The 14,045-nt window shown below is 34.4% G+C and overlaps 1 protein-coding gene across 4 annotated transcripts in view; it reads left to right on the top strand.

The window, feature by feature from the left end:
• The window catches only part of VWA3B (von Willebrand factor A domain containing 3B), a 230,197-nt gene that overhangs the window by 140,792 nt on the left and 75,360 nt on the right, over positions 1-14,045 (top strand). For all 4 annotated transcript variants that reach the window (XM_051984663.1, XM_051984661.1, XM_051984662.1 and 1 more), the window contains 2 exons: positions 2,752-2,812; positions 2,948-3,104. In XM_051984663.1, coding sequence (XP_051840623.1) covers positions 2,752-2,812; positions 2,948-3,104 — 218 coding nt within the window. The remainder of the gene's footprint in view (positions 1-2,751; positions 2,813-2,947; positions 3,105-14,045) is intronic.

Below are 14,045 nucleotides of genomic sequence, written 5' to 3'. Positions count from 1 at the left end.
CATAGGAGTAAGCATCAGAGACATCATAACTGATACAGAGCAAAACAAACAGAACCAATATATACAATATCAACTATAACAATGTAAATGAAAATATCACTGATAATGAAGACTCCAGTTAGCACTCTTAGCTTTGTCCCAATCTTCTTCCTCCTGAAGCAGCTGCGTATATATCAAATTGCTTTTAAGAACACTATTGAAAGGAATCCAGTGTTGCATTCTTTTGGAAAACAAATAATTACTAATTTGTCTTTTTTAAGAGGAACATACATTCATAGAATATTTGTTTTTTTTAATTCCATTTTGATGGTTCCTGTCTTCTTTGTAAGTTGGATTTACAAAACCAGCATTGAAGCTTTCAAAAGAATAAACTATAAATGACCATATGAAAACATGCTCTATATTTGGGGTTGGTAGGGTTGGTAAGACATTGTCAGAAACTCAAAATGGTTTTGTTTTATTAAATCAAGTTTTATTGCATTCAAAAATGTAAGCAACAGGCAATGGAAATTTGAACCTCCGGGTGTAGTTTGCTAACCCCTGCTTTAAAGCACTGAAAGTATTAATTAAATCAACTTAACTCTGAGATTTTACCACATACCCTGAAAATTAACAAAAAATGGCAACAGGCAATGATGGAGATTTTTAAAAAAAATGTTATTTCTTGTTCTGAAACTTGAGTCCATTACCTTTATTTCAAGACATGGAAAATATGCTTTATATCATTGGAATCATAATTGGTCGCTGCATCGATCAGAACTGTCGTGTCTTTTAAAATTTATTTTATTGCATAAGTAATTATTATATAACTACTTATCCCGGTTCTGCTCATTCTACTTTATATCAGTATATACAGGTCTTTCCAGACTTCTCTGAAATTGTCCATTTCATAATTTCTTATAGAGCAAGAATATGTTATTATATTCATCAACTTCTATTTGCTTAGCCATTCTCCAATATATGAACAGTCCTTTAAATCTTGGATTTAGCTAAAATTATATATGTTTAGTCCAATTAATTTTTATATGAATATCATTAATAATAATATCAATGTATTGTAAAGTTCTAAAATGTTGCTAAAAATTGTAATGTTGCATTGTTTCTATGAAATTAACTGACTTGTAATAAAAATTTGCTGAATGCTGTGTATATTTCCAGAACCAATTCATGACATTAAATCATATATGGTCATACTTTTTTTGCAATTAAATGAGCAGTGCCTTGGTTATTTCTTCTTAGGTCTGAATAGCCAGGATTGTCTGGGCCTAATTAATGAGAGAGAAATTAGTATGCTTCTAAATTTGTTTCTAAAAATTAAAAAAGTCTCTTTAATAAAAAGCTAGTTGTATATATTAGCCAATAATACTAATCATTAAGTTTAAAAATACTATATAGAGCAAGATTTTATAGATAACTAGTTATAATTAAGTACTTTATTCACTAATGCCCTGTAGTTACCAGTGTAATTTTAATATATCCAGATTGCCCAAAATACTTTTTTCAATTCACTCTTAAATCTGTTACACTCAGAAACAAAACTTTTTCAGGATACGTATAAGATTTCTGCGCTTCAAAGCTTCCAGATAACTTTTTAGGAAAATTAGTTGCAGACTGTTCTCATCTGCAACAGCTTTCCTCTTCCACATCTACATAGTAGGCTGTCTATCTTGCTAGATTACTCTGTTCCCTTTTTTTTTTTTTTGTCTTCAAAAATTCATGATTGCACAGTGCATTCTCCTCCAACAGGATGAAACTACACAATAATCATTCTGAACGAATGAATAAAATATTTGAATTATGTTCAAGGCCCTGGATTATGAAGACATTAATATTTCCTTCAATGGGATTCTCATTTGTTAATTAAATTAGTCCATAAACATTTATTATGTGTCCATTATATACCAGGTACTATGCTAGGGATATAAACTCAAAAAAGAAAGTCATTTCTTAACTTCAAGGAGTTTACTTACAATCTAACAGGAGCTGAAAAGGAGGATGGGGTGGGGCACAAAAGGAAGTACCAGGCACTTAAGAAGTTTAAATGAGTGTAGGTTTGTGGGAAATGAAGAAAGGATTGATCTAGATCTTATCTTAGTTCTGAGAGGAATTCCCTGCTTGGCCCTCCAATCAATCAGATGGAGCTCAGGGTAGATGGAGATTTGTAAACCAGAGTTTAATGGAATCATTTCAAAGTCCATACTTTCCAATCACCACTAAGTATAATTCAAGTTTATTAGTTATCTAAATTGAATAATTACATTTTCATAGGTCAGATCCTTTTTCAGCTAAAAAAAGCAAACACACTCTATGGCATAATTTAAAAGAATATTTAAAGAATTCAAAGAGGCTTTTGAATGAATATGTATTTTTTTTACTAGTGCCATTACAGTAATATCTGTACAACCTTGAGCAACTTCTAAATCCTCCTAGTCCTTTCAATTCCTTCATCTGTCAAATTAGGCAGTTCAGGTTCATGAATTCTAAGGTTCCTGATGGTTCTAAATCTGAAACTATGAACAAAGACTGTAATATAATAAAATATGGCTAAAAGATTTAAAATTATACCTCAGAATGTATTTAGTTTTTTTAAATGAAAAAGGATAACTTATTTAAAAATCAATATCAGAAATAAGGATGTAAAATTGCAGGGAAGTGGCCACTGATAATTACAGATAGAGAAATATTAATGAAGTCAATAATTTGGTATAAAACCCAAGACACCTTTGTATATTTACAACTCTTTCTCCACAGAAAAGACTGTCACAATAAGTGAAAAAACATCAGAAGTGAGGAGTAGAGATACAAGCCAAGAGTAAGTGTTTTAGTTTCACTGATATATGTCAAGTTGTTTTCCACCTTTTTTGTGAATCTGAATTGCAAATTTTCCCCTTCTCCCTCTCTCCCTCCACAATCTTCCATTGCACCTCACCAAAATCTGTGTTCTTAGTTCTCTAGATCTGACTTCAGAAAACTGGCTGAAGGACAATGGCTTGGTTGCTAAGCGACTCACCATAATGGATGCCTTATCCTCTACAGCTATTCCACATCGTGCGAAATATGTGCCAATTCTGGGCAAGCATGTCGTTTCTAAAGTATATGATTCGGTAAAACTATTTTGGCAAGATCTTATACTATGTAAACTACAGCCCTGGTAATGTTGCTTCAAGAGCAAGACTTTGCTATTTCTCTGCATACATTATGTAGTACATTTAAATTTCTAAGTATGTGTTCTATACAAAAAATACATGCTACATCTTTAGAAAATGTTATTCGTGATGGCAACTGCTGAAAAAATAGATTGCCAATGAAAATGACAAAAAAAATCTGAGTGGGATATAAATTGGATCTCAGTGATATAGGCTCTTCTTGACTATTTACCAGTGGGTGGTAGTATGGAGCTATTCAGATTTTTCACTATAGATGCAAATTTTCTGCATGACATCATGGAATTGGAAAGGATCCTTGAAGGTTATTTCATTCATTTGCTTGCTTTCTCACCCTAAAGAGATGAGAATTTTTGGTTTTTAAAAGGTCTATAGATTAATTTTAATTGCTTCCTTCAGTAACTCATCTGGACATTTGATGTGACTCATTGTAGGAAAATTAAAACTCTTTCTTAATGAAAATGCTTGATGGTCTAGATAATCCTATTTCTTCTTCTATTGACCTCATGAAGATAGAGAAATGCTTTCTGAGACCAATTGCTCTTGGCCTTGTCAATGATCAGATTGCTAGCCCCCCTCCCCCATCTCCCAGTTATTCTAATCTTACTTTCTTAGGTATTGGATGGGTTTTTTGGGGGGGCAGTTTTAAAAGTATCTTTGATAGTCTTTTGCCACCTCTCTTAAGTCTCTCCATTCTCGTGTCCATATTATGTCATGAGATTGCCTCATAGAGGCTTGTACTTTTTTTTTTCCTGACAATATTACTACATTGCTGGGTCATGTTTAGTTTCAGAGCTGGATCTGTTTTCTTCTTTGGGTAGCCACTGCAGAACCTGTTCCAGACCTTCTACTTTCTCCTTAGGCCTCCAATGTGACCACCTTCTCTTACTCTCCTAGCTGAGCTCATACTTCTTGAGGAAAAAAAAATAGATTGTTCTCAACTAACTCCCTCTTATTCCTTTTTTTTTCAGTTCACACTCCTTCACTCCATCATGGTGCATGATTTCATTCTTTGTTCTAACCTCTGATGAAGATTTCTTTCTCTCACAAAGTCAATCCTTCAATATGTATCCTTTATTCCATTTCCTTCCATTTCCCCTAAAGTACTGTCTCCACTGAGATCCTCCTCCTCCTCCTCCTTCTTCTTCCTCCTCCTCCTCTTTCTTCTCTTCCTCCTTCTCTTCTTCTTCCTCCTCCTCCTTCTCCTCTTTCTCCTCTTCCTCCTTCTCTTCTTCCTCCTCCTCCTCCTCTTTCTCCTCTTCCTCCTTCTCTTCTTCCTTCTCCTCCTCCTCTTTCTCCTCTTCCTCCTTCTCTTCTTCTTCCTCCTCTTTCTCCTCCTTGTCCTCCTTCTCCTCCTCTTCGTCCTCCTCCTCCTCCTTCTCCTCAACTCAAGTTCCACCTTCTTCAGGAAGCTTTTTCTGGTTTCCCCCTGATGCTCTAAGTTTACCTTGTACTTTACTCTTATTGTGTCCCATACCTATCTATTTATTCTCATATATAGAGCATCCAGGTGTACCAATGGATAGAATGCCAAGTCTGGAGTCAGGAAAACTCATCTTTTGAGCTCAAATCCAACCTTAGATATTTACTAGCTAATGACCTTGGGCAAGTCACTTAACTCTGCCTCAGTTTTCTCATCTGTAAAATAAGCTAGAGAAGCAAATGGCAAATCACTCCTCCGGTATTTTGTCAAGAAAACTCTAAATGGGGTCCTGAAAAGTAAAATAGGACTGAAAATAACTGAACAGCAACACACTCATATTGTCTCCTCCATTAAAATATAATTTTAATAAAAATTAAGAATTTTTCTTATTGTATGCCAATACTTAGCACAATGCCTGAAAGATAGTAAGTAGTTTATAAATGTCTGTTGTTTGGTTGGATTTAGTCTTACTATATAATTATTCTTAATTTACTCTGGCTACTTTATATTCTGATCTTGTCGTCAAAGTGCTAGCCTGTTTTATTTTTTAAATGCTTGCATTTATTTATTTATTCTACCTTTGCTATAGCTAATGAATTAGAGTGAAAATATATTGGAGTTTGAAAGCCATAGAAAAAATCAAATATACTAGAGGTTGCCAAAAGTTGTCATCTATGTTGCTTTACAACTGCTCAAGATTGGATATATTTGGAGGAAATATATAAAATGATCCTGTAGTGTGTTGCAGTGTGTTTGGAGGAATATTTGTAATGCTGATTAAAATATTTGATGATCTTAGATTTTAGGTTTTAGTTGTAAAATGTAAAGAAGCTTAGAGATCATCTAAGCTAACTTCCCCCATTTTATAATTCAAGGAAAATGAACCCCAGAGGTTAAATGGTGTGCCTAAGACTAGGGACTTGAATTCAGCCTTTCTGACTCACACCCTTACTCTAAACTCTATACATTGCTCTTTATAGTCATTAGATTATGGATTATGATTGGAGTCCCAGTGTGCACAGATATGATATATATAAGATGTCCCTACTTACCCGTTGGCTTCTTTGCTTCCATCTGAGCCTTCTTTTCTTTGGTAGTATCTCTTTGATAGCATGATCCTATTTACTTCCAAAAGATGTATGACCCCAGAATTTATTTTTTTTTATTTACTGAGCATAGCATCTACCCAAAATACTTGAGATAGCCAAGGAATCACTTTGTGTCTTTTAGGAAGGCTTGTGAAGGCTATGAATTCATTTCATTAAGATTCTTTAACAGTTTTATTTTAAGGAAAACACATTCAGTATCATTTCTGTGAAACTAGTGAACTTTAATGGCATCTAAAATTTATCAGCTATATCCTTTCCATCCCAGACATGCTCATTAAAGGAACTTCATTAAGTTGAGAAAATGCTCCTCCTCCTTTCCTTCTTTGCAGAGGTGGATGGGAATGTTGAATAGACTGATAGCTAGTGTGAATGTGTTGTTAGTTTTGTGGAATGGTTGGGGTTTTCTTTCCCTTTCATCTTTCTTTTTTATTCATACAAGGGATATCTCTCTGAAGAGAGAGTGGAGAAGGTGATAGAAAAACAAAAGAATCAATGAAAATTTTTAAAAGTTTTAAAGAGTGACTTAAAAAAACATCAATGATAGAGTTCAAAGTGAAATGAAGTAGAGGGGATGGGAGTTACAAGTTAAGGGAAACTTTAATCAGTTCTTATTAATAGATAATCCATCCCTGATCCTGACATTGGGGCAGAAATGGATGAAAATAAGTATCCATGGGGCAGCTAGGTGGCACAGTGGATAGTGCACTGGCCCTGGAGTCAGGAAGCTCAGAGTTCAAATCAGACACTTGGTACTTATTAGTTGTGTGATCCTGGGCAAGTCACTTGATCCCAATTGCCTCATCAAAACAAACCACAAAAAAGGGAAAATAAGTATTCATGAGATAAAATAATTATATTATTGCTGTCCACATTCATGTCTGAATACATATTTTAATTTTCATCTTTAAAAAAAACCAAAAGCTATTTAGGTTATTTCATTTACATTATATAGACTTTGGAAATAGGTTTTCCATATCCTTGTTATTTAATATTTTAATACATATTAAATATACTCATTGATAGTTAATATAAATATAAAGCAAATTTAAATCCAATTATAATACTTATATACTGATACTCCTCATTTATCTAGAATAGTTAGGGAAATATTTTTTTTCCTCCAGGGGAAGAGTTGAATCTAGGAATTCAATAGAACATAGGAAGCTTCTGATGAGGGCATTCATACCAAATGGAGATCTGTAACTATTCCGCAACTTAGTCTTAGGGAGTTATCCAGGTCAAAGTACTTGACCTGCTTTAGGGAGGGTGACTGGGCCAGCTGGTATGTGTCAGAGGAAGAACATGAATCTCTAATAGCCTATAAGAATTTTTATAATACTCTGTATAGATTAAACTTGAAGGTGGATGAATATGAACCTTAAGGTATGACTTATATCTCTGCAAGCTAGGAAGATAGTCAGGGATGATACTTTCTCTGCCAGCACAATAGCTTGGGGAAGATCTGGTAGTTTTGGGGACAATTGGGCAATCATAACTCCAGGTCCTAAAAGAGCTATCAGACTAGCATTACCTTTATGTGCTATTCCTCAAATATCTCTGGTCTGAGAGTTTAAAGATCTTAGAATATAAGTTACTTTCCTGATTGCTCTTAAGAGAGAGGATGGTTTATAGTCATGAAATGCTATTTTTACAAAAGACTTTCACAAATGGTGAACAGTGAATAAACTCCCTTATGGAAACAAAACAGGAAATAGACATTGGAGTTCTGTGGATTATAATACATCAGAAAATACACAAGAATAAATGAACCCTCAGAGTTGGAACAAGTTAAGACTTTAAATTAATTGAAAGAGAGAGAGAGAGAGAGAGAGAGAGAGAGAGAGAGAGAGAATGAGAATTGCTTCATCCAAATGATGTCCCCTCTCAACGGTCTTTAGAATTCAAAGCACGTCCAGGAACATGATGGGGCCAGAAGACTGGTTATAATTGTAAGGAAAAGATTTAATAAATTTTAGTGTTCTTTGAATTTGAGTGAATGGACAACCAGATATATTTTTAAAAATCAGAATTAGAATAAAATGAAGAAAGTATCATAAGAATAAGATCATCAATCTATTAAGATAGAATAAGATGAAACACACACCATGAGAATAAGATGAAACACACACAATTACAATCTCATCTCAGAATCATTGATTATCCTTTGAACCAGAAAGATCTTGCAGTGCCTCAAAGTCATCATTTTGAAAGAGTATTATAGTTCAGAGAGTATAGAGGATGAGGTTAGAGCACTAATTTGAGAAATACCTTTCATAAAATGCAGAAAGTATTGTCCATTAGTAAGAGGTGAGGGACACTGGAAAGAACTCACACAGGTAACACCAAAGTCTTTCCTTTGAAGAAAGTAGAAAGGTATCACACTTGATAAAACACACTAGAGGAAGTAAAACTGGGTGAAGGTTTAAGAGAGATGTGCTGGGAGCCCATTACTGAGAAGTTATCTGGAGCCATCTTGGGGGTAGCAGACAGAGTATATAAAAGAATACATTATAATTGTGTAAAATAACACAACATTTTATTTTGATGGAATTCAGGAAGCTGAAAGTTTTGGGTTTTTTTGTCAGCAAAATGGTTTTGGAAATAGAATTCAAAATAGAGACAGAGTACATAAAAGAAAACATTATAATTGTGTAAAATAACACATTTTATTTTGGTGGAATTCAGGAAGCAGAAAGGTTTTTTTTTGGTCAGCAAATGGTTTTAGAAATAGAATTCAAAATAGAGGATGTAAAAGTAATCTGGTTAACCTAAATGTATAATTTCATTTGAGAACTGATTGGGTCAAACTACTTGATGATGTCAGTGAGCATGCTGCCTGAGTAAAGAGAAAATCACAAGGATATTTGAGAGATTCTTATGAAAATGGTTTATTTTGTGCTTACCTTGATGAGCCACCATTCCCCAAGAGTCTGAGTCTGAGAAGTAGGAAGGAATGAAGTGATAGTATTTCCAGAAGCTCCAAAGCAGTACTCAATTAATTGATGAGAGAAAAAAGAAAAAAGACAGAGGGACACAGAGAGAGAGATGGGAAGAGAGAGAGAGAAAGACAGTCAGAGGGCTAGAGACAGAGGCAGACCAACAGAAAGACAGAGACAGAGACAAAAAAAGAGAGAGCTGATAAACTTATCCTGTCCCTTTAATAGGAACAAAACTAGCAATAATGTTTGTCAGTTCTACAATGAATACAGAGAGCTGAAGTTGGAAAAGGGCAACACTGAAAACTTTCAACATAAGACACTTGTTCCCAAGGGCAAGGGCTAACCTTGGGTGAAACATCTTCACTAAGTCACCTCGACCCCATGGATGAGAAGAGAATTCTCACTAGCCAGAGATTCTAACCTCATCTTCATGACACAACCAAAAACAACACGGAAGGGACTCGTGGAAAAATAAAACTAAACAAACAAAAACATGTATATAAAATGAACAAAAAGCAACACTTCCCCTCCCCTTCCCACCCAAGGCACTGGGGTAGGGGAAGGGAGAAAGAGATCATGACCAGAAATTATTTGTGATGGAGACAGAGACAAAGAAAGAGAGAGCTGATAAACTTATCCTGTCCCTTTAATAGGAACAAAACTAGCAATAATGTTTGTCAGTTCTAGAATGAATAAAAATCATTTATTAAGTAGCTGCTTTGTATCAAGCACTATGGGTATAATAGAGATACACTTAAAGAATGAAACAATCCTTTCTCTCAATGAAGCTTTTGAAATCCACGATTTCATCCCTTCACCAAGGGAGATTGCAAATCTTCTATGCCTTTGTTGAGATAGTCTTCATGTGTTCCCATGGCCCCCAAATTCATCTCTTGGCACTTTCCTTCTTTCTGATGATGAGCCTTTAAGGATTTGGCCAGGTCAGTTCTCAGATGATGGCTATGAAATCTGGTGCTAAATACATCTTCCTAGAGCTTGTGTTTCCTTGGCATTGCCTTTGAGAAGCCAGACCATCTCTGCTGAGGGAAGAACCTGAATAGGACTTCAGTAGAGGTATAAAAGCCATAGCCTAAATTAACATAGCATTTTTACTTTTCAAGCACCTCCACACTTGCTATTTCTCTGCCCCTTTTAGAGCAAGGAATAAGGAAGGAAAATTTAGAATGAGAATTAATCTACTTTTGGTTACAATTGTATATTTAGGCTCTTTGTAGTTGATGCTAATATTTCCAAGAAAGGGGAAGAGCAGAAATCATAATGGAGTTAGAAAGGCTTAGGAACAGAGGCTAATAATTTGAATGGGGCTTTATTCATAGATTTTACTATTCCACATCTGGCTAGATAGGTAGACTTTTAAAACTGCATTTAGCTTTGTTCCCAGTTCATTGTTTAATTCATGACTTATGCATGGGCTCTTTTTCCCTCTGTACACACGATGCTGGTTGGGTTTTCAGTGTTGGCTGGACTCTCATCAAATCTATCACCTTGGAAATGAAATAAGTGAGCAGAGAGGTTACCATGGCAACTCTTCATTACAGGATTCTAACTGGCATTTTTAGTTTCCAAGTGACCAGACAATTTCACCTGAGCTCTTTCAAAGAGATTAATTCATCACCCAGTCACATTTAGAATAAAACATATCTCAGTTATTAGCTGAATCCATAATTAAAGACTCCAAATTGCTCATCCTTTTGAAGGAACATTTTCTTTAGGTAAAATGTTAATAACTAGCATTTATATAGTGCTTTAAGATTTGAAAAGCATCATTTATGTTATCTTATTTGAGAAAAGATGCTACAACTCTAATGCTAGAACAAAATCTCATTAATTTTAATAATTTGGGAGAAAGTTATGACACATTAGGGAAAAGAATGATTTCTAGCATTTTCAAAATAAAAAGATAATATTTTCTCATTGTAGTGACACTGGCAGTTAATGAGCACTGTGTCTATATAGGACTTTGATTCAAATATTTTGGTTATGAACATTTTGTTCTCTGTGGTAGTAACAAACAAATCCAAAAGCATGTGAATATCCCTATCAGTCAACTTGCAATAAAGCAAAGAACATTTGTCCTTCTGTGCAGTAGGGACCTTTTTCTAGATATCTTGACATTTAATTGATCTTAATGGAACACAATCCAATCTAATTCAATAAGTAAATACTACGTGTGAGACATTGTGTCCTCCAATTATCTCTCACTCAACATATAGCCAGCCAATTTCATTTCCCATAATATCTTTCATATCATTTGTCTGATGACATTCTTCTTTAATAATATGTTGTAGTTTACTTATACCTGTTATATGCCTCTTTATAATAGTATGACCTGAAACATTAGTTCTTCAGAAACTGTAGTATCTCTCAATTCATAATTATAGAGTAAGTTTAAACCAGAGGAATTTTGTCATTATCATGACCAGAGCAGAGTTAAGCATAGCATTTATTAAATGTCTACTGTTTGCCAAGCACTGTGATGAACACTAAGAATAAAAGGACAAAAATAAAACTTTTTGCTCTCAAGAAGCTTAATTTAGATTCTCTAAGTAGAATCTAAATTTAGACTCTAAATATATGGATGAAAGTGTGCTGACTGTGTCAAGTCCCAGAGCATTATGGTGATTATCATCCAAAAGAGTTTGATCTGACTATTTACATAGGAAAGACTGAGTGAATGAAGAATGAATATTGTCCAGGTCATGATATGATGTTAGTTACAGCTCATAAAGCTGGTCTATCTATCAGTATTTTTTTTTTTTTTAGCAAATTTGGACAGTAAAGTAGGCTTAGAACTGAATAAGGGAGAAAGAATAGTCTGGATTACATTTGGGATATTGTGAAGTCTTTTTGATGACCTTATTCTTTTATGTGACACTATGGTATCATTTATTAATTTATAATTAATTTAATTATATAATTCAGGAATTAATAATTATTTGTGAATATTAAACTGCTTTTACCTGCTAATTCAGGAAGCAGGTAGGTGGCTCTGTGGATAGAGCACTGGTCTGGATTCTGAAAGACCTGAGTTTAAATCCAGTCTGACACTTCCTAGCTGTGTAGCCCTGGGCAAGGCATTTAACTTCTGATTCCTTTAATCTACTGAGAAAGAAGTGGCAAACCACTCCAGTATCATGACCGACAAAGGCCAAAACATGTGGTGATACATAGAATCAAGAAAATTCAGACACAATTTAGCAACAACAAAACATGCTAATTCTGTTGTCCTTATTTCCTTGATTCTTGAGTAAATTGAGTTAATGGAAAGTTTGTGTTTAAGTGGTTAGTAATGTAAGTATATTAATCAGTAAACACTTATTAAGTATCTATTAAATTCCAGTCATTATCCTGAGCAATGGAATATTTGTAAAGTCATCAGTATTGTCCACAAAATTTCTTAGCTGCCCCTCCATTAAATTTTCATTTTTTAAAATCAGCACATCTGATTTCATTTGTGTAGGAATCTTCACATTTAGGAAACGCCTACCAGTGAAGATCAGAGTCTCTGTCACATATAGTCTTAGAAAGTCCCCACAAAGGGGACTGGGACACTGATGGTGAAGTTGTGAATTGATCCAACTGTTCTGGAGAGCAATTTGGAACTATGCCCAAAGGGTATAAAATTGTGCACACCCTTTGATCCAGCAGTGTATCTACTGGGTATCTTATCCCAAAGAAATCAAAAAAGAGGAAACATTTGCAAAAAATGTTTGTAGCAGCCCTTTTTGTAGTGGCAAGGAACTGGAAATTGAGTGGATGCCCTTTAGCTGGGGAATGGCTGTATATATATACACACATTATATATATTTGTATATGAATGTAATATGAATATATATATATATATTTGTATATGAATGTAATGGAATATTACTGTTCTATAAGAAATGATGAGCAGGCTGATTTCAGAAAAACCTGGAAAGACTTGTATGAATTGATGATAATAGTGAAGGAAAGAGAACCAAGAGAACATTGTACATAGTAACAAGATTATGTGATGATCAACTATGATGGACTTGGCTCTTTTCAACAATGAGGTGATTCAAGGCATTTCCAATAGATTTATGATGGAAAGGGATACTTGCATCTAGGGAGAGAACTACAGAGACTGAATGTGGATCAAAGCATGGTATTTTCACCCTTCTTTTGTTCTTACTGTTTGTCTGCTTATGTTTTTTTCCCTTTCGATCTGATTTTGTATGTGTGTGCAACATGACGAATATGGAAATATGTTTAAAATAATTGTACATGTTTAACCTATATAGGATTGCTTGCTGTTTTGGGGAGGGGGGAAAGGGGAGAAGAGGGAAAAAATTAGGAACACAAGGTTTTATAAAGGTGAATTTTGAAAATTAAATTTGCATGTATTTGGAAAAATAAAATACTATTAAAATTTAAAGATGAGAAAGTTTTGTGGGGAACCAAGAACTTAAGTGGCTTGGTCAGGGTCACATAGCCTATATCTATCAGAGCCCAGATCTTATTGACCCAGAAGCCGGTCCTTTCTTCACCACATAATGCTGCTTCTCAGGGTATTCATATCATTGGCATGTTTAATGACACAGCTGTCAGCTGTCTTTGTATTTACCAATCCAGTGGCAAAACAAGAAGAAAGATGATTTTTTTAAAAAACTAATTTGAAAGACATAGAATTGGCAAATTCTGTTTAGAGTAAAATCAAATATTTTGAACATTTAAACAATCTTGAATAGTCATTTATAACATTTTTTATTTTAAAATTCTTTTGTATGGCGTAGTAAAAATTGTATGTCAAAATACTGCATAAGGCTAGAATTCAACATCCATTAATATAAGGAGAAGGAAGATGCCCATAAAATTAGAGCAAAGGTGTTGTATTTCTCAGTGCTGATTAGAAATTAATTGGTGCCTCAGAATATTCACATCAAAAAATATCATAACAACACTATCACCATCACTATTCACCCATCCATCAATTATTAAGATTTCTGACATACTTTATTCAAAGAAAAATAAATGAGCAGAAGTTTATTAGTTTTACAACTCCCCTCCCCCCAACTAGCTTTGTTCAGTACTGTTTGACCCTTTGTGACCCTTTTGGGGGTAAAGGGAAGGGAGAAATTCTAGGGGAGAATTTTATGGGTTTATTGAGTTTGAGACACATTCCATTTTGTAGCTCTATTAAGGGAATTGCCTCAGTTGGTCAAGAGAGAGGTAATCTGGTGATGTGGATTTATGAGTCATCCATGAAGAGGTGATAAGAGTCAAGGAGTTCTAGTTAGCATTTCATTTGAATTATTCCTCTATCAGCTTCTCAGTTTCCTAAATCCTCCCTTTGAAAAGATTTTTCTTGCATATTTTTCAAATATCCCAGGATCTTCAGTATCTCTCCTAACTGGATTATAATCTCTTT

The sequence above is a fragment of the Antechinus flavipes genome, chromosome 3, assembly GCF_016432865.1.
Source record: "Antechinus flavipes isolate AdamAnt ecotype Samford, QLD, Australia chromosome 3, AdamAnt_v2, whole genome shotgun sequence".
In the NCBI taxonomy this organism is placed as follows: domain Eukaryota; kingdom Metazoa; phylum Chordata; class Mammalia; order Dasyuromorphia; family Dasyuridae; genus Antechinus; species Antechinus flavipes.
The sequence above is the reverse complement of the archived record's forward strand: the minus strand, read 5'-3'. Positions and strand labels throughout refer to the sequence as shown.